Consider the following 21696-nt stretch of genomic DNA (forward strand, 5'->3'; position numbering starts at 1 on the left):
ATGCTTTACTTCCAATGGCTTGTTTGCTCCTCCCAACAATCCTATAAAATAGTTTGAACCAAGTTCTTCTCATTTTAAGGAAAACTGAGACTCAAAGAAAGGAAATGATTTGCCCAAAGCCACACTAGTAAGTTGTAGAATCAGGTTGGACCTTAAGCCTTCTGAATCCTTTTCAGGAAGCACTTGAGGCAGTTAGGTGGCACAGTAGATGGAGTGCTGGGCTGTAGTTAGAAAGATCTGAATTCAAATTTCATCTCAGATGCTTACTAGTTATGTGACTCTAGGTAAGTTACCTAACCTCCGTCTGCCTCAGTTTTCTCAGCTGCTAAATGTGAGTAATGATAGCATCTACCCTGCAGGGCTATAGTGAGGATCAAATTAGATAATATTTGTAAAGTATTTAGCATAAGGTCTTTTGTTGACATTTCCATTGTGTCCAACTCTTGATGACCCCATTTGGTGTTTTCTTGGCAAAGATCCTGGAATGGTTTGCCATTTCCTTTTCTAGCTCATTTTATAGATGAGGAAACTGAGGCAAACATCATTCAGTGACTTGTCCAGGGCCACACAGCTAGTGTCTGAGGTCAGATTTGAACCTAAACCTTTCCAACTTCAAACCTAGAACTCTATCCATTGCACCACTTAACTGGCCTCAAAAGCAGTGGCACATAGTCGGTTCTTAATAGATGCTTTTTTCTTCCTTCTTAATATAGCATTTTTTCTACCTCACCACAACTGGGAGAGATCAGTGGATTCTGAAGGGTCTAAGTCCAATTCCCGGACCTAGTTCCCCTCCTCAACCCCTTCCCTCCTTTGCCCCATGGGACTAGCTCACTCATACCCAGTCAATATGACCTCTTCGATAGGAACACCAGCATCCTGGGCTGGTGATGTCAGGGAAAGTATTTTGCTCAAGGAAGTAATTACATATTAAGTGAAAAAGTCAATTTAAGTGCTCAATAATTTACTTAAGTGGCTTCCTTGACTGATATGTTGCCGTGACCCAGTGGGGCCAAGCAGCAGACACTCGGTGATGGCACAATTCCAACAAAAACAGACGTCGTCAAGACGTCCGCCATAAATCATCAGCCACTGTCGCATTCCAGGTGTATGGAGGGGCTGAGAGAAGGAGGTGATAAAATTTATGTTGGTAAACATAACTCTGTCAGAACTAATCCTGCCGCTGGCAGATGAAGATGTTATCCACCTCACTCTGGGTAAGTGGATACCCATATTTTCAGGAAATAATGCCCTGGCTACAGTGTATAATTAGCTCTAAATGACAAGCCCAGGGAGCCCATAGTGGGTTTGGAAATTGTTTTCATAAGTCTCCAGTTGTCAATCCTGGGCATTCCATCACTGTACTGGTATGGATTCTCTAAGCACCATAACAATGTGTACTGAAAGGCAGTTGGCCTCTGGAAAAGATCTGGGTTCAAATCCTACCCCTGAAGCTTATTGTTTGGGCAAGGACAAGTTACCTAACATCCCTGAGCCTCAATTTTCTCATCTGTAAAATAGAGATAATAGTACCATTAATATCTCTCTCAAAGAGATGCTGGAAAGCTCAAATGACATAAGGTAGAGTATTTTTGTGAACTTTAAAGTACTATAAAAATGGCAGCTATTATTATTACTATCAGCAGGAGCAGGACCATTCATGGAAAAGTGAGAACCCCAAATGGAAAAACAGTCATTCCAAACTTCAAGGATCACACTTCCTCTCTCCTTCCACCTTCAGTGATGAAAGAAGTCTATCAGTTAACAAACATTTACTAAGTACCTACTATGTACCAGGCATTATACTAAACACAGGAGATAGGAAGGAAGTCCCTGCCCTTGAGGAGTTTACAATCAAACAGTCTTCCATTGTAGCAATCCTTCTACTAATCACCTCTCCAAATGTAGCTACTTTGAGAATCAGATAACAGAGTTTTTGTCAGACCTATTCTAGAAATCCCCCCCCCCCCCCCAGCCAAGTTGGACTTGCTACCCTGGTGCTCTACTTACATCCCTCTTAAAAATTCAGTCAGCATGGTAGAGTAGAGACAGTAATCTATTTGATATTAGAAGATGTCAAGGACCTCCAAATGAGGGAAGGTAGCCTACTTTCTCTCAAAGTGGCTCAATAGAATAATGGTGGGAAAGAACTTCTAAATTTCATCTAGTCCAATTCCTTTATTATAGATGGGAAAACCAAGACCACAAAAGGGGGACTGATTTGCCCATGTTTTCACAGGGATTTGTCTGTCAATAAACACTTTTTAAGTCCCTACTATGTGCCAGACACTATGCTAAGCTCTAGAGAGAGAAAGAAAGAAAGAAAGAAAGAAAGAAAGAAAGAAAGAAAGAGCAGTCCTGTCCTCAAGAAACTCAAAATGTAATAGGGGAACCAAGAAGCAAACAAATATGTACAAGCATGCTTCATATAGAAAAATAGGAAATAATTAACAGAGGGAAGACCCAATACTGAAGAGGGATTGACAAAGGCTTTCGGTAAAAGATGGGCTATTAGTATAGCTAGAATGAGTTTCTCTGACTCCAAATCTAACATTCTTTCCACTGTACCACACAGACTCACTAATATGGAAGACATATCCTGGAAATATTGAATAAAAAGAAAAAGTTCCAAATTACTTAGCTTGCTAAATTAGAAATATATATATATATATATATATGTACATATACTTTAATAAAATAATAACTATACCAATTTTCTCTATGCCCCCTTTTTCATCTCTTTTCTGACTGGGATCATCTGGGCTAAAGTGGAAATCTGAGCCAACTAGGCTATGCTCCTGAACTCCTGGTTTGCAGGACAGGCCTAACTCTAGACTAGTTAAGGGTTGCCTTAGGAATGGCCACAACTGTAAAGACCTCTTAGTGAGAATTGGTATTGACATATTTTTCTTTGCTTCTATGAATATTATTAGTAAAGTAATCTCCACAGTTCAACACTACTAAAGACAGCACAAAGAAGACAGGGCAGAGTTGTCCAAATGATGGGGACTGAGCCAAAGGAATAATTGGATGAATCCAAACAAATCACACTTCTACACTAAGTAGGCAAGTAGTTCCAATCACAAAAGGTACAGACAAGGAATAGAGGCAGTCAGCTCTCTGAGAGTTAAGAAGAATTTGACTTTTCCCTTAATTGTACTCTGATGACCAGTGGAATAATTAAAACTGCCAAGTTGTTAGTCTTTATTGTTGAACATGACAGCAAGTGGCCAGTGGTACCATCTGGTGCTTAAATCTACACAATGAGAATAACAGTTCTTGTATTACCTATTCCACAGCATTATTGTGAAGAAAGTGCTTTGCAAAGCACTATAGATATATGAACTATGAAAGTTGAAGGCAAAATGAGACTGACCAAGAATGGGAGATGAGGCTTCTGAATGGGCACATCCAGGATTAAACCAGACCAGAGTGGGATGAAAAAAGGTAGAAGTGGGAAGGATTCTTCTTGGGATAAGGAGCAGCAATCAGAGCTTCAAATGCCCAACCTGAGAGCCCCTGTTCCACTTTGCTGAGAGCAGAGCATAGTATGAAATTCATTGGTCCTCAAGCAGGAAATGCTACAATTGAAAAAAGATCTTTGAGCAAAGAGGCAAGAGAGTGAGTCTTGGTTCTCTTAATGACTCCCAGAGCTACTTATTTGATGAAACATTGGAATCAATGTAACTTTGACATAAGAAGTGAGCAGATGGCACTTCATCACCTGGGTGGTGGAATGTGGAATGAAGAGGTAACTCTACATACTCCCTGGGTATTCATACCTCAGGATAGCAAGTCATTGTACTCCTATGGCATTGCATCTCATGCCCCAGATAATGATAGTGATAAATGGAAGGGGAAAAAACTCTTCAAGGATCAGTCATTTCATCAGTGGGGACAGATACAAATCTTAGTAAATGGTCTCTGAAAGTTATTGTGACCAGACTTCATTTTCCTATTGTCAACCAAGCAGTGAGCTCTTCTGAGCTTTGCTAGGCTGGTTCTCTGACAATAGTTACACCATTTATCACTAGGACCATATTTTAAAAATCTTTCCAACTTGACAATAACAACTGGCACAAAAGTACTTAAAACTCTGTTAAGAGTTTTTACATTTATTTGCTTAGAGACTCACAACAACCTGTGTGGTAAGTATTGTTGTCCCCATTTTTCATATGAGGAAACTGAGGCACAAATAGGTTGAAGTGAGTGGTCCAGAGTTGCTCATCTAGTAAATATCAAAGGTGGAACTTAAACACAGGTCTACTTGATACCACCTCCAGTATTCTCTCACCCATCTCATACTGACTCTTTCTTGTAGTGTCTTCCTGGGCCCTCCCTCTCTCTTTGAAAGGTTCAAATATATATCAGAATCAGAAGAAAAATTTAATATGGAAGAATAACAATACAGAGATCTCTACTGTTTTCAAAGTACTTCCCTCACAACCTTGTGAAGTCAGTGGAACTGATTCTACTATTTTCATTTTACAAATGGAGACACTGTAGCCTGGGAAAAGGAATAGCTTGCCATCATACTATACCAAGGCATCCATTTCCTCTGTCCCTTAGGTTGTAGGACCAGTATGTAAGGCTTAGTATCCCAAGGGCCCTCACTCCCTCTGGCTCCATGTATCAGGTCTCCATGTTGTTCCCTTTCCAAGTCACTATGCAATGGCCCTGTGTCCTATGATGGGGATACCTATGAGACAAACAGATTAATGTTTACTCAAGCACAACTAATCAACAAGTATTTATTAAGCATCTACTATATTACAGGCACAATGCTAGGCATTAGGGTTACTAAGGCAAAAATGAAAGTCAGTGTCTTCAAGGTTCTTGTATTCAATGTGGAGGAGACAGACAGACAGACAGACAGACAGACAGACAGACAGACAGACAGATAGATAGATAGATAGATAGATAGATAGATAGATAGATAGATGGATAGATAGATAGATATAGATATAGATAGATAGATAGACACAAAGATAGAGACAGACAGAGACTTGAGACAGAGGCAGAATGAGACAAGAGAGTCAGAGGTTTGGTCTACACATATACATATTTACACACATCTATATGAATATCCATGGTAGACATATAGATATTTATATATGACTACATCTAGTGAGTATATATATATATATATATACCCCAAACTGGGTATATATGATGATAGTGGATAGAGATGATAGTGGAAACTTCCAGGCCCCTTGTGCCAAGTTTCAGGAGGCCCAGGATCTATGATTCAAAGGAATCCATGACTCAAGGCTTAGAGGACTCTCAAAGAATTAGACCTAGAGCTAGAACAAGACTTTGTTGTTGTTCGTTTTTCATAATATTTGACTCTTCATGACCCTGTTTGGGGTTTGTGAGTATATATATATATATATATATATATATATATATATATATATATATACATACATATATGCATATATAGTGGGTAAAACATTGGACTCAGCGTAAAGAAGACTTGGCCTAAGATCCTGCCTTAAGTAATTTCAAACCATGAAGGGGTTGGATCCAATGACCTCTAAGATCCCTTTCAGCTCAAATCAATGATATATAGAAAACAAACGCCAGGTAATTAGGGCAGAGGAGGCATCGGTGACTGCGATGTTCATGAAAGGCTGCCTCCTTTGGAGAAGGCCCTGGGTGGGGTGGGGGTGGGGGTCTCCCTTAGGTCTGAAGGAGGCCTCCCTACCCCCATGCCCAATCCTATTTTCCATATGTGTTTCAATCATTATGGGTCCAGGCAGTTCCCAATTTATCAACACCTGTGACATAAGAACAACCACATACCAGCCCCACCCGCTTCCTGCCCCTCTCCTCCCCTTTGCTCCCTTCCCTTCCTCTCCCCTTCCCACTGCAGGAGCTGCTACTCAGCCCCCCACTACACCTGCAGAGATGATAGTGGAAACTTCCAGGCCCCTTGTGCCAAGTTTCAGGAGGCCCAGGATCTATGATTCAAAGGAATCCATGACTCAAGGCTTAGAGGACTCTCAAAGAATTAGACCTAGAGCTAGAACAAGACTTTGTTGTTGTTCGTTTTTCATAATATTTGACTCTTCATGACCCTGTTTGGGGTTTTCTTGGCAAAGATATTGTGGTAGTTTGCCATTTCCTTCTTCAAATCTTCTCACAGATAAAGAAACTGAGGCAAACAGAGTTAAATGGTTTGCCCAAGGTCAAATAGCTAGGAAGTGTCTGAGGCCAAATTTGAACTCTGGTCTTCTGAGCTTTTGTATTCACAGACAGACCAAAGATTCACCATCTAGGAATCCCTAGGCGTCACAGAGGAGAGAGCACCAGGAATCAGAAAGGATCTAAACCCAGACCCTCTGATTTTCAATTTCAATGCTCTCTCCACTATGGTAGGCTGACTTCATGGCTCTGGACTTGGGATTTTGAGAGGCGAAGAAGTAAGAATCCTCCCTTGGATTCAGAGGATTCTTGGATTCAGGGGCTCAGTCAGGTACATGATGGGTTAAATGAACCCTTGTGGGATGGCCTTGAAATCTGAACATCACTCCTAAGACTATTGTGATGAGAAAACAGTCTGTGAGCTCCACAGTTCTGACTTACCAATGAGCTTGTAGCAGTCAGATCCACGTGTTTCCATGGGGATGCCAAGATGTGTTGGGTAGGTGAGTGAGTGTACCTGCATGTGCATACAATTACATGTGACTATACATGTATGTGGACATGTAGGTGTGCATGTGTGAAGATATTGGCATGGCTGCTAGGATGTGTTTCTAGGATCATGTGAGTCTTGTGCTTGCTCATATGTCGGCTTTCATGTATACAGGCTTCTCTGGTGAATCCAGTGGTTTAGTGAAACAGGACACTAAACCAACTGAGTGAAGAGACTTCGGTTTTTGTTCAACTATGTGAGTTAATACCTTGAGCAAGTGATCTCTTTCATCTCTGTGATACTCAGTTTCTTCATCTTTAAAATGGGGACAGTACTTCTACTCACTCTCTATTTGGTCACTGTGGTGAATTTTAAAATGCTACAAAGATAGAACTGTGTTGGGGGAGCAGGTAGAAGAAAAGGAGAGGAGTCAGTGACAGAGTCAGAAATAAAAAGTATTCATTGGACTTTTGGTCAGGAAGATTCAAATTAATCTTGCCCTAGAGTCTTGTAGACTTTCTAACCTAGGCATGTCATTTAAACCTTCCTCATTTGCGAAATGGGAAAAGTGATAATAGTATCTCACTTTCTGGGCTGTATGGGTAGCTAGGTGACACAGTGAATAGAGCACTGGGCTTGGAATCAGAAAGACTCCTCTTCCTGAGTTCAAATCTGGGAGACCTTGGGCAAGTCACTCAACCTTGATTACCTCAGTTTCCTCATCTATAAAATGAGCTAGAAGAGAAAATGGTAAATCACTCCAGTATCTTTGCCAAGAAAACCCCAAATGGAGTCATAAAGCATCAAACACAACTGAAAGAACTAACCAACTGACGTTGGGGTAAGAATAAAATGGTTTTTTGGTTAGTTTGTACTTCTAATATAGTCTCCTTATCTTACCCAGGCAGGAAGTCCAACAGCCCACCTTCACTGCTGATTATGAAAGCTTTGGGAATCGCACATCCTCAGGCAGCCCAGAGGTCCACCATATTGGTGCCAGACGGAGTCAACACCTAATGGGTTTAACCCTACTATAACTCAGAACTCTCAACTCAAGCAAATCCACCAGCTTCAGCCTCCTCAGGGCAGGGGCTAGAGACATGCACCATCGTGCCTGGCAAGATAATTCATGTAAAGTGCTTTGGGAATCTAAAGTGATATATGAAGGTTAAATATTATACATACACACGTGTGTGTGTGTATAAAGCTTTGTTATCATTTAGCTGTTTTTTTCAGCCATGTTTGACTCTTTGTGATCCCATCTGTATGTGTGTGTATATAAATACATATGTGTATATATACATATATGCATTATATATAAAATGGTGTATATGCCCATATCACATTTATATATGTATGCAGAAACACACAGAGATGAGAGAGAGGCAGTGTTAGCATAGTAGTCTGAGTATGGAGTTAGGAAGACCTGGGTTTTAGTCCTGCCTCTGACAAGTTATTGTCATTTCCTTCTGTAACTTATTTTATAGATGAGGAAACTGAAATAATCAAGATTGAGTGACTTGCCCAAGGTCTCCAGTCTGAGACCAGATCTGAACTCAGGAAGAGGAGATGTTTTTTGTTGGTGGTGGTAGATTTTAAGATTCAATGTTGAAAAGTTTTCATGAAAACCCAGTGGGATTTCTCATTGGCTATAGGAGGTGGAGGGAAAGAATATGAATCATATAATCATGGGGAAATATTCTTAATTAATTAATTAAATAAAATTTTTTATTCAAAAAAAAGTTTTAGTGAAACAAATGAAAAAATCCACATTAAAAGAGGGCAGTTTTCTCCATGAACTGATGCAGAGTGAAATGAGCAGAACCAAGAGAACACTGTACAAAGAGACTGAAACACTGTGGGATAATCCAATGTGATGGACTTTGCTACTAGTAGCAATGCAATAATCCAGGACAATCCTGAGGGATTTGTGAGAAAGTGCTATCCTTATCAAGAGAAATAACTATGGGAGCAGAAATACAGAAGAAAAACATATGACATCACTTGTTTATATAGGTATGGGATTTGGGGTTTTGGTTTTAAAAGATTGCTCTATTGCAAAAATGAATAATATGGAAATAGGTATAAGTGATAACATTTGTATAGCCCAGTGGAATTGCTTGTTGGTTCTGGGAGGGGGGAGGGAAGAGGGGAGGAAAAGAAAATGAACCCTATAAACATGGGAAATATTTTTAAAAAACAATTTTTAAATGGAAAAATTAAAAAGGAAATGAAGGGGGGGGGGGAGAGGGCAGCTCTTCACCAGAAGTTGCCCCATTCTTTGAAATCTTAGCTCTGTTCCTTATAGATGTGAAGGGCAGTAGAGTTCAATGGCTAAAGGCTTCAGAGTCAGAGGACAAATGTGCCTCTGACATTTACTAGCCAGGTAACAACCATGGGTAGTTCACTTAACTATGCCCCAAACCACTCTCTAAGCCTGAAAGGCAAAGGCAAGCTGCCAATCAGGGACAGAAGAGAGTTTCTTCACAAGGAGGTAGTGCCCTAGGCAAATGAAATCAGAGATCCAGACCAAAACATTTTCCATATATGCATGATATCTGTTAATGTGGTACACTGGTGGATTTGAATCCATAGAGATGTGGGTTCTAATTCTACCTCCCACACTAAACTATATGAGCTTCCCTTCACTCTGTTATAAATAAGTTGTCATCTGGAATGGTGGGGAGAGCTTCCCTCCCCACAAATTCACAGGCTCTGATGAGTTGGCACAAAACAAGAAAGAGTGTGGGTACATGTGTGGGGAGGCAGATTGCTCTGTGCCCATGTGTGCACGGTTGATGATTTCCCTGACGATGGTGTGCATGTCTAGCTCTCTGCCAGCTCAGTAAGGGGATGCCCCATTTCTCCCCTCCTTCTGAGACCCTTGCCCAACCTTCCTAGGCTGGAGTTCTTGGGCTACGTTCCACCAAGAACCTGTAGCCTGACTGTGAATTCTTCAGCCTTACTAAACACTGTTACATTTCTCTTGTTCACAGATTCTTATATTCCAGCCAAACTGGTTTACTAGCAACCCCCTGAACTTGACATTCCATTTCTGTCCTCCATTCATTCACACGAACTATCCTCCATGACTGAAACGCAATATGTCTGCCTATCAAAATCTTTCTGGCTTTCAAAACACAACTCAAATGTCACCTCCTCTGGGAAGTCTTCCCTGACATTCTCCTCAATTATTCCTCTCTCTCTCCTCAAATTACCTTGTTTTTATTTACCTGTCCTGGACCCTGGTTTTCCCCCAGTGGAATACAAGCACTTTGAGGTCAGGAACTACTTAATTTTTCTCTTTATACCAATAAATACACAATCACTTATTAAAGTGCTACAGACCCTGAATATCCCAAAGTTCAGCCTGGTACCTAGCATGTATGAGATGCTTAATAAATATTTGTTGACACTTCCCAGCTGTGTGACCCTGGGCAAGTCACTTGACCCCCATTGCCTAGCCCTTACCACTCTTCTGCCTTGGAGCCAATACACAGTAATGACTCCAAAACGGAAGGTAAGGGTTTAAAAAAAAAATAAATGAATGAATATTTGTTGAATTGGAAATCAGTGGTGGTAGTGGTGATGCTGATGCTGTTGATTCAATTGAACAGACTTTTTATCAAGCGTTTACTTCCATTGGGCAAAGCGCTAGGATAAAAAAGTTGGAAAGATGGCATGGTTCTCGACCTGAAGGAACTAATAGTCTCAAGCTGGAAGTGGTAGGAGGCTGGGGGAAGGAAGGGTGTGTGGCGGGTATGTAAACATTGGATGATGCAAAGTTGACAATGCCAATGGTGTAGTAGAAAGACTGCCGGACTCTGCCAGAGTCCGAAGACCCTTGGATTCAAATCCTAGGCTCTTACCACCTAGCTGTGTGACCCTGGGTGATGGTGCTAAAGGAGAAAGACCCAGAGTACTCTAAGAAATACGGGGAGGGAGGAACTGCTCTCAATGATGCAATGGACAATCCCTAAGATTCCTCCCAGCGCCAACATTCCATGAATGGAGGCTGGGACAGGGACAGGAGGATGGGTTCTCTATTGGCATTTTCACTGGGGTCTCTGAATGGGAATCCTTTTTAGCATTTTCCCCTGAATTCCTCATTTGTATGTGTGTGTGTGTGTGTATGTGTGTGTGTGTGCACACGCACTCCTTGCATGAACAGCAGAAACAAAACCAAGCCCTGTTGGGTTTCGTGACGATTTTGCTAAGGGAGGAGGAGGGTTCTCTGAGCAGCTTGACAGCATTCTCTATGGGCTGTTGGCGTTGTCCTAGCAACTGTAGTTGCTGTGTCAATGGAAGAGATGCCATTGTGGCTGGAGAAAAGGAGAACAATGGACCAGGCCCAGTCTCTGCAAGGCAGCATCCTTCACAGATTGGGGGGCTGGGTCCCCACCAGTGCTAGTGGAACCCCTGCTCTCTGTCAGCAACCAGAGACCCAAGGGGATCCCTGAAAAGGCCTTCTGTCTGCACTGGAATGAAGTGGGTTCCAACCCCTGCCTCCTATAGGCCAGAATTCTGCTTTTCCAATTTCCAGTGTGCATTCACAGCACTGCTTACTGGCTGGGGTTTTAGCTCTCATGGACACACATCTGAATTCAGCCCATTCAGCAGGTTAGAAAAGGGCAAGTATTGTATAGTGTAACAGAAAGGCTCTTGGGTTCAAATCTGAGCTCTGACATTTGCAAACTGTGTGACCTATGGGTAAATCACTAAACTTTATTAGGGTTCAATTTCCTCATCTGTAAAGTGGAGCTGGGTTCAATTTTGCCCCTGATACACACAAGCTGTGTGTTCCTGAGAAAATCTCTTCACCTCTCAAAGCTCTTGGGTAACTGCAGAAAAGATACAGATCTGCTTTGGGAGGAGTATCTCAATAGGGATGCTACATGCCAATGACATCACAGATCTATTAGTATCAGTATTATGTAAATGTGGGTTTTAGCAGGATTGCAATTTGGAGAAAACTGTTCAAATTTTAGCTAGCTCCGTGGATCTTGGGCAATTCATGACATTCCTTAGAACTTCACTTTTCTCTTCCATAAATTGGGGATAACAACACTTATACAGTGCTATTGTGAGGAAGGTGTTTCATCTGCCTAAAAATCTTACCCAAATGAGAATTTTACTGTTATTGAGATCTTCAAAGGGGCCCCAAGCAGGAAACAGCCAGGGTGTGTGAATAAGTGGTAGGGTTCTGTAATTGTATTGTCATCCAACTCCATCGCTCTTTCTGGAGTACAAATTATCTACTCTGATCATTAGGAGGAAGGAAGGAAGGAAGGAAGGAAGGAAGGAAGGAAGGAAGGAAGGAAGGAAGGAAGGAAGGAAGGAAGGAAGGAAGGAAGGAAGGAAGGAAGGAAGGAAGGAAGGAGGGAGAGAGGGAGAGAGAGGGAGAGGGAGAGAGGGAAAGAGAGAGGGGGAGAGAGAGAGAGAGAGAGAGAGAGAGAGAGAGAGAGAGAGAGAGAGAGAGAGAGAGAGAGAGAGAGAGAGAGAGAGGGAGAGAGGGAGAGAGAGAGAGAGAGAGAGAGAGAGAGAGAGAGAGAGAGAGAGAGAGAGAGAGAGAGAGAGAGGAAGGAAGGAAGGAAGGAAGGAAGGAAGGAAGGAAGGAACGAAGGAAGGAAGGAAGGAAGGAAGGAAGGAAGGAACGAAGGAAGGAAGGAAGGAAGGAACGAAGGAAGGAAGGAAGGAACGAAGGAAGGAACGAAGGAAGGACTTATTAATCATTTATTCTGAGCCAGGCACCATACTAAGCATTTTATAAATATGTAGCTAGGGTGCCCAGTGGATAGTGATGGCCTTAGAGTCAGGAAGGCCTGCTTTCAAATATAGCATCAGACACTTGGCTATCTGACCCTGGGCATATCAGAGCTTTTGAGACAATCAAATGAGATGATACATGTAAAGCACTTTGTAAATCTTAAAGCACTATGTAAATGCTATTATTATTAGTAGTAGTATTATTCCATACCACCAGCATCTGAGAACCCTAAAACTGATGTCACCCTGCTGGGTCTCAGTTTCCTCATTTACAATATGAATGGTATAGGAAAGGTCATCATGGAATTTAAAGCTGGTAAGGGTCCTTAAAGATTATCTCAGTTGACCAAAAAGGCTGGCTTGTCTAGGATCATCCAGATGCTGAGTAACTGAGTCAAAATTGAATCCCAAAGGTCTAATCATAGATTCCGGGTCAGAATGGGCCATCTGGTCCAACCCCCTCATTTTTGCAGATGAGGGAACTCAGGCCAAGGGACTTGTCCAAAGTCACCTAGTAAATATCAGAGGTAGGATTTAAATCGAGGTCCTCCAACTCCAGAGCATTCCTCTTTCCATTGTTTCATGCATCTTCTAGGCTGTCTGCTTCCTGGATCCAATGATTCCTCTGGGTCTGAGGAATGTCTAAAGGGTGATATGAATCATTTCTTTAACAGAAATTTCATAAGATGCTAGAAAATAACACTTGGTCCAACCTCTTCATTTTTAAAGAAGAGAGGCCCACAGATGGGAATTATCCAAAGTGGCATAGCAAGAAAGGGGCAAACTGAGCCTAGAACACAGATCTTTGGATTCTCGTACTTCCCAACACACCATCTCCTTATAGAGGTCCTTTCTCAGAACCACTTTCAAGTATTGACTGATGCCTTCAGTTTTCATTTTTTGTTTTATATTGTTGTTGTTTTTAATTACCTTAATTTCCTCTTCATTGGAGGTGAGGTCACCCTCTTCATCTTTGATACTGTTAACTTGGTTTTCTTCTTTCCTTTTTTAATTTTATTTGTTTTTCCAAAGTACCAGCTCCTAGTCTTATTTATTAATTCAATAGTTCTTTTACTCCCAGTTTTGTTCATTTCTTCTTTAATTTTTAGGATTTTCAATTTATTGTTGTTGTTTTTAGTGAGGACAGAGGGGGAGGGAAGGAAGCCATTTCAGCAGGAACCAGAAGGAAAAAGAAAACTCTCAACATACAGAGATCCAAATGTTTATTACTGTGAGTAAAAGTGTTTGAAGAAGGGTGTTTTGAAGGAGCTTATAATAATACTTAGAACTCATCATCACTTTGCAGCTTAAAAGTGCCATAGAAACATTAATGAAGGGACCCTCACAACATCCCTGTGAGGTAGGTAACTATTATTATTCCCATTTTACAGATGGGGAAACTGAAGCCCCAGGCACAAACAAACACCAGGATTCCGGGTGATAGAGCCACTAGCTGTGCATCTATCTCCCTATTCCTAACTCCAAAGGAGGATGAGATGGGAGAGACCGTATGCATGTGGGAGGGAGGGAGGGTGGAGGGATGTGTTAAGAGAAAGGGTGGAGGGGTGTGTTGGAGGCTTAGCTCAGGACGCTGCTCCCAGGAGACATCCTCAGTGTTTGGGTACACAGATTAAGCAGGCCTTGCCCTTGACGGACTATAGCCTCCGAGGGGGCAGTGTCTGCCATTGTGTCTCCAACACCAAAGCCAAAGCAAGAGCTGCCTGTGATGTTTTTGCAGGAAAATAACCAAGCTGACAAGATAACAACTTTCCTATTACCAAAAATACTTTCATTCTTTTAATTACACGCTCGGCTGGGGCCCTCGCTCCCCACTGTGAAAGTAAATGACAATTTGATAGGGGTCACCTGGGGCTGAATGGTGGGGAAACAAGCCTACTAGGTGGGTGGAGGTGGCAGGTGTGCAGAAGAACGCCAGGTTTGGAGGTTAATTACACTCTGTAGGAAGCAAAGAATCTGTTTTCCAAGAAAAGCTTTATCCAGACACCCCACCTAATCAGATGACCAAACCCGGAAAGGTGTGTGGTTTGGGGACCCCCATGCTTCCTTCCACAATGGTCCTTCCCAGTACCATGATCATAGGGCTATTTTTGTGGATCAACCAGTAGCCCCAGGGAGTGAGTTCCAGAGCTACCAGCTCCCCCAGGCACACAATCACTCCACTAGGGTCTTGTCTTCAAAAAGGCCATTCCTTCCCCAGCAGGAGCTGGAAAGAGTTCCCAAATCCCAGGAGGAAAAGTGGGGTGTGTGAAAAGAGAAGGACGCCAATGGACTCCATTGACTGCAGAAAAAATTAGGAAGTGACAAATACAGAGAAACACATGGGACTCATAGATAAAAGACACAGAAAAAAAACAAAGGAAAAGGAAAATGCAGATGTGGAGATATGTGGCCAAATAAACACGTATGGGGTGGGAGAAGGAGCACTGGATCTGGGAGTCAACAGACGTGAATTCAAATCCTCCACGATCCTGGGCAAATCACTTCTCTCTGGTCTTCTACTTGTCATCTATAAAATGGGGGTTGGATTAGACCAGCAGGGTCAAATTCAGACATAAAGGGGGACCACTAAACTACATAAGGATCCTCATAGGAGTATAATGACTTAGAAAAGCACATAATAACATCATCTATGTTCTACTGTATTTTTATTTATTTTGTTCAATATTTCCCAATTACATTTGAATCTGGTTCAGCCCAACTCCAGGCTATGAGTTTGATATTTCTGGACTACATGATCTCTGAAGTCCCCGTCAGCTCAAAACCTCTGCTCCTATGCATGAGCAAATACCCAGAGCCCTGTATGGAAGCACTTCTACCTACAGAGACACGTGAACTACTTGGTGCCCAATCCTCTTGGAATCACAGTATTTAAGGCTAGAAGGGAAAAAGAGATCACCTCATCCAGGGGTTCTTCACCTGGGGGTCTGTGAACTTGCATTTTCAAATAAAGCTTGTATACTTTTTCAATATAGTTTTTATTCTTGGTAATCTTATGCATTGTATTATACTCATTAAAAGCTTTATTCTCAAAAGGGGGTCCATAGTTTTTACCAAATCACCCAAGGGAGCCGCCATGACACAAAAGATGCAGATGCAGATCCAGAAACTGAGGACTACATAAGTTAAGGGACTGGTTCAAGAAAGGTGACTTACATGGGAATTAAGCAGCAGAGCCAGGATTCCAATCCAGGTCTCCAAATTCAAGGTTCTTTTCATTGCATCATGTCTACACTCTCCCAAATGAGACCTTCTTCAAATGAGAGCTTGGGAAGCAATGAATGTGAGAGGCTGGAGAGCCAGGCTAGATTGGAGAGAGAAGAGCTTCCATGATGTAGACACTTGCCCTTTCTAACTCCTGAGTGCCTCTCCCAGAGAAGAAAAGGCAAAAGGAGGACAGGAGAAGATGGGAGAAGAGAGAGCCGACTTTCTCAATGTGCCCCGGATGGTTTGCACTTTGTCTTGGACAGGGCACTCTCCAAGCCAACCACGTTGGGGCTGCAGCTGCCTGGAAAGAGGCTGAGGAACCTCAACGTGGATTGGTTGAACGTCCTATGTTTCAAAGGGATATTTTAGTGTCTTATGAAAAAGTCCTCTAAGGAAATATTGGTAGAAAGTCGGGACTCAAAGGCATGTCTGCAAACCCATTTCATCATTAAAATGGGGTTCTAGGGTAATCGCTGTCTATGGGAGGCAGTTTTGTGTGTGTGTGTTAGTCTGGTCGGCAACGTCCAAGCCTGCTGATCTGGGCTGATCCGATCCATTGTGACAGTCCCACAATGTGGGGATTTCAGGGCCAGTACACCCACTGCCTTTGCTAATCACAGGGCCACAGTTGACTGACCCAGGCCACAAGGGGGGGGAACTTAAATTTGTTGGGGTTGGCTTTTTTTTTCTTCCTCCAAATGGGCTCAGAGAGTATCCTGTTAATACCAATCACGCCTTTGAACCATGTGACCAAAGGATCTTTTGCACGCTTGGCAAATTGGATCCCAAGAGGGGGTTTGTGTGATAGGAGGGGAAGAGAGCCATTTGGGCTCTGAGCTCCATCCTCCTCCATCCCAAGGCCTTAGCAGCCTTCCTCTGATAAACAGGATGAGATGGCTGCCTGGTTTGAGTAGTAGAACAGGTTATAGCATGATACAGGCAAACATAGTATAAATAAAATATTCATATAAAAATAGTCTCTTACAAAATATACTCTCTTATCCTATGGGTCATTTTCCAAAAGACGGAAATTGTCTGGAGTTAATTTCTGTTTCTCTGTATAGGCATCTCAAACTGGATTTTCAGGATGGCGAGTCTTACCTGGCAGGGGGTAGGGGGGAAAGATCTCAAGATTAATGCCAACTTGAGGTTCCAGACAACTAGCAGCAAACAGCAAAAAATATATATATGTAAAAAGATGCCTGCTTTTATACTTAAACATCTAGGATTGCAAGAAACAACTTGCAAAATCAACTAGTAGAAATAATCTGCATAAAGAATAACTATGTACATTTCCAATTGTTCCTTGCCCAGATGACAAAATTATTCCACAAAGAAAGCAAGGAGCGTACTTTGATTGCAGAATTTTTTCCAAGCGGTGGTAGAGTCCTTTTAATTAAATAAATTAATATTATTTTTTATCTGAATAAATTGTTAAATATTGCTATTAGTAAGCCCAGGCGCCTAACGTCCCTGCTTTAAAAAAAAAAATGGCAGCTCAAAGGAAGGCCATGTTGTTTCTAGCCAAAGTACACCAGCAGGAGCAAAGCCGTGTTTGCTGAAGTGACTTGAATGAGATGAAAACCAGCCCAGAGGTTCCGAGGCTGCACTGTGCCTGGTGGGCAGCCCTCTGCAGGAATTATTCACACTGGGGTACTGATGACCCGTGCAAAGATTTTCTCATCGTTCCAGTGCTTCTTGCCACATTCGATTCCTGGTGAACAAACAGTCACTGTGCAGATGGAGCCATTTGTTCCCAGGGGGAGGCTGACCCCTTGAGCCGGGGGGCTGGGCCTGGCCCAACCTGGTGGTCTGCCTAAAGCCGCCTGGGCCCACAGTGACTCCAGTGTCTTAGTGGCCGAATATACTCGTGGAGGGAGTTGGCCGCTCTCTGTTCTTCTCTTGGGTCTGACAGGGAATGTCCCAGCTTCCCTGGGAGAAGTCAGAAAAAAAATCTCCGCCCAAAGCTGGTCTTTTGGAAGAGGCCAGGTGGATGGTGAGGGCAGGCCAGATCATGTGCAACCGTCTTCCTCGGTTTTCCCCATCTTTTTCATTTCTCTGTGGGTCGTGGGATGGCGAGGGGGAGAATGGAAGGGTGGCCAGGCAGTGGCTGTCCCCTGCCCCTTTCTGTCCACGTCCCCCTCACCCACCCAGTTGCCCAGTATCTCCCCAACCCTCCCAGCTCACTTACAGGTGTACACTTCTGTCCGTTCACTGCACGTGTTACACTTCACATAACAACACCAGTGGAATTTGCAATTACATTGCCACACGCGTGCGTACTGGTGGGTGTTGTAGCCACGGCCACAGCACATGAGGTCACAGCCACTGGCCTGCGGGGCGGTCTTGTTGCACATGCGGCCCTGGGTCCCCACACTGCCTGTGGCAGGGTCTTCCTCGCAGTAGTTGGGCGACTTCTCGATGTATACCAGATCCGTGTCCATGGGCTTGCGGTAAGATAAGGGTTTCTTGATCTTGAGGAAGGTGGGTCGCTTGTTGCGGCTGGCTCGAACAGGCTCTACGTGCACCGCCTCGTTGTACTTGTCCTTCAGGATGTAGCCCAGCTCACGGAACTTGGGCAGCGTTGTCCAGCATGTTTTAGTGGTGCACGAACCTGACACCCCATGGCATTTACACTCCAGCTTCATATTCTCTTCTAGAATCTGCAGAAAGAGAAAGGAGAGGCCAAGAGAAATAGAAAGAGAAAGAGAGAGAGTGGGGGAGAGGGAAGAGGAGAAAGGTAGATGGAGATAGAGGGGGAGAGGAAGGGGGAGAGAGAAGAGAGAGAGAGAGAGAGAGAGAGAGAGAGAGAGAGAGAGAAGAGAAGGGAAGGGAAGGGAAGGGAAGGGAAGGGAAGGAAAGGAAAGGAAAGGAGGAGAGAAGGAGGGAGAGAAAAAGACAGAAAAGAGAGGGATTGAGAGAGAGAAGGAGAGAGGGAGGGAAGGAAGGGGAAAGAGAGAAAGAGAGAAAGAGAGAGAGAGAGAGAGAGAGAGAGAGAGAGAGAGAGAGAGAGAGAGAGAGAGAGAGAGAGACATAACAATCATTTAATTGGAGCCAGAAGACTAGACCTTCCTTGCACACCTACAATCATTCCCTGTTCTCCCATATTTGTAGAGACTTTTCTCCATCTTTTAATTCTGAATTTATCCTAGGAACACTGATGAAAAGTATGAGTGCTCAGAGGAATATAGAATGTTAAATCTTGAAACAGAGAATATCAGGGCAGCAGTGAACCCAAGAACATGGAATGTTCCAGCTAGAAAAGGTCCTGAGGGAGGTGAGGGGTCAATTACTTAGTCCAATTGTTTTAAGTACTTACTTTCCATCTTAGAATTGATAGTAAGTATTGGTTCCAAGGCAGAAGGGCTAGGCAATGGGGTTCAGTGACTTGCCCAGGGTCGCATAGGTAGTAAATGTCTGAGGCTAGATTTGAACCAAGATCTCCTATCTCTAGACCCTGAGCCACCTAGCTGCCCCCAATCCACTTGTTTTATAGACAGGCAAAATGAGACACAGAGATATTTAAAGGGCTGTGTGCCACAGCTAGTTGGTAACAAGATTGGGTAGGTTGGCTCCTAGGACAGATTCAGTAGAGCTACATTCTGCTTTTAGATATTGCAGAGAAGTCTTTGTCTAGAAATGACCTGCATGTGTCAATTAATCCTTTATTCTTCCCTTTGACAGAAATGAATGAAACCTTCCCAGATACCTTTTTTAGATATTTTCTGTGAAACTTTCAAAAGTGTGGAAAAATCTAAATTTGAACAGGATCATAGTCAGTCAGTCAATAAATATTTAAGTGCCTACCATGTTCCCAAGCACTGTGCTAAGTACTGCGAATACATAAAGAGGCAAAAGACAGTCTCTCCTCTCAAGGAGATGATAGCATTCAAGAATCCTAGATTATAAACTAGAAGATGCCTTTTACATCATCTAGTCCAGGGTTCTTAACTTGGTTGAGATCCCATCTTAAACTTATTGTTTTTTAAAAATATGCTGATGACTATATTTCAATAGAACTGGTTTCCTTTGTAAACTTGGACATTTTGCTTTATGCATTGAAAATATTATTCTGCTAAAGGCTCCATAGACTTCCCTAGACTGCCAAAGGAATTTATGGTCCAACTCTTTCATTTTACAAATGAGGAGAATGAGGCCTGGAGGAGTGAAGATATTTGACCAAGTTCACACATGTAATAAGTGGCAGATCCAACCCAATTTCAAAGGGCCAAATCGAGAGCTCTTTGCACTAGACCACCTGGTCTCATGTCATAGTCATTTTTTTCCCATCCCCAATGCCCAACCAATCATAGAAAACTTTCCGCTAAATGGAAAGTCCAGGGCTCTGGTTAATTTAATATCCTGGTTAACTTGGGGACAATTGGGGAACCCTTTTAAAACTCAACATTTGTTGAAAATTCTTGTAAAAATGTCTTCAGTCCAATGTTCCTACTTTCATCAACAAAGTTTGGCTGTATGTAACTTTGTTAACTAACTAAAGATAGTGTAAGCCCTTAGGGCTATCAGTTTGAAGATGAGTGATACAGAATAACAGAATGTCAAAGGTAGAAGGGACCTCAACCTCCATCAAATGCAATGTGTACACAAAAAAGAATTCCCCCTACAAGATACCTGACAAGTGATCATTCAGCCTTTACTCCCCAATTTCTAAACCTGGGAACCTCTTTCTCCTCCTCCCCCTCCCTTCCCCTCTCCAAAGTGGAGGGCCATTCCATTTTGGGACAGCTTGAATTATTAGGAAGTTTTACATTTGCCTCTGCCTCTAAATTTTCATCCAGTGTCTTTACTTCTGTTTTCTAGAAAGCCAATCTAGGACATCCTATGGGTGATGTCAAGTCGATGCAAGTCAACAAACATTTATTAAGGACTTATTATGTCAGGCACCCTGCTAACATACATGTTAGTGCTATCAGTTTCTTTTCCTAGGATTTGCCCTTTCTCCTAACTGCAGAGCAGGGGGAGAATCCACCTAATTAAAGACTGTTAAGTTTGTTGCTGATTGGTTTCATGATCCACTCTTTGTAACTCCATCCATTTAGGGTTTTCTTGGCAAAGATATAGAACTAGTGTGCCATTTCCCTCTCCAGATCATTTTACAGAGAAGGAAACTGAGGCAAACAGGTTTAAGTGAGTTGCCCAGGTTCACACAGCTAGGAAGTGTCTGCGATCAGATTAAAACCCCAAAAGATGAGTCTTCCTGACTGCAGGTTAAGCACTCTATCCAGTAGCCCCTTTCAGTAAGTTAGGTTCTGGTTCATTGGAGTCAGTTAGTACAACATAATGGAGAATCTGGCTTTTAGGATGGTCTTTTCTCAGTTCTAATCCTTCTCCATCTATTTGCTGCCTTTGACCCTGTTGACCACTCTCTCTCCTCCTGGATACTGTCTCCTTTCAAGTATTCTGAAACACTCCTCTCTCCTGCTTTCATTCCTATTTATTAGGCTGATTATTATTAGATTATTATCAATCTTCTTCATTGTTCATCATCTATTTCACCTGCCATATTTATCTATGGATATTCCCTAAGTTTATGTTCTAGGCCAGCATTGGCAAACCTTTTAGAGATCACATGCCAAACACGCCACCTTCAAGTTGCCTGTGAGCTCCCCAACATTACCCCAGATAGCAGAGGAAGGAAGTGACTGCTGTCTGATGGAGGGGCACCACCCCTGCACCAGCATGGTCTTCTCTTCTCTTTATTTCTTGGGAACCTCATAATCTCCCATGGGATGATTCCAACATTTCTACATCTAGCCCCAGACTCTACCCTCAGCTTCAGTCCAACATCACTAATTAAGTACCTACTGGAAACTTCAAGCTGGATATCCATCTTAAACTCCCATCTTTTCCTCCAATCCCTCTTACCTTCCAAACATACCCTTCCTTCCAATCTCCCAGGTTCACAATCTAGGCATAGTCCTGTCCTCCTAACTCCCCCCTCACCCCATATAGCCCATCAGTTGCCAAATCTTGCCATTTCTCTCTTTACCACATCTCACATTTAACTGAGTCTATCCATTCACACAGCTACCACCTTAGTTCAAGTC

The 21696-nt window shown here is 42.7% G+C and overlaps 1 protein-coding gene and 1 long non-coding RNA gene across 2 annotated transcripts in view; one reads left to right on the forward strand and one right to left on the reverse strand.

Annotated features, from left to right (window-relative positions):
- Positions 1-6666: 6666 nt before the first annotated feature.
- Positions 6667-7859, forward strand: LOC130455363 (uncharacterized). The gene is made up of 2 exons (XR_008913280.1): positions 6667-6893; positions 7542-7859. It is a non-coding gene; the product is annotated as an uncharacterized LOC130455363 (long non-coding RNA).
- Positions 7860-13609: 5750 nt separating this feature from the next.
- The window catches only part of WNT7A (Wnt family member 7A), a 93058-nt gene continuing 84971 nt past the window's right edge, over positions 13610-21696 (reverse strand). Inside the window, exon 4 of the mRNA XM_056804790.1 lies at positions 13610-18291. Coding sequence (XP_056660768.1) covers positions 17812-18291 — 480 coding nt within the window. The 3' untranslated portion in view covers positions 13610-17811. The remainder of the gene's footprint in view (positions 18292-21696) is intronic.

This window comes from Monodelphis domestica, chromosome 7 (assembly GCF_027887165.1).
Source record: "Monodelphis domestica isolate mMonDom1 chromosome 7, mMonDom1.pri, whole genome shotgun sequence".
Classification (NCBI taxonomy): domain Eukaryota; kingdom Metazoa; phylum Chordata; class Mammalia; order Didelphimorphia; family Didelphidae; genus Monodelphis; species Monodelphis domestica.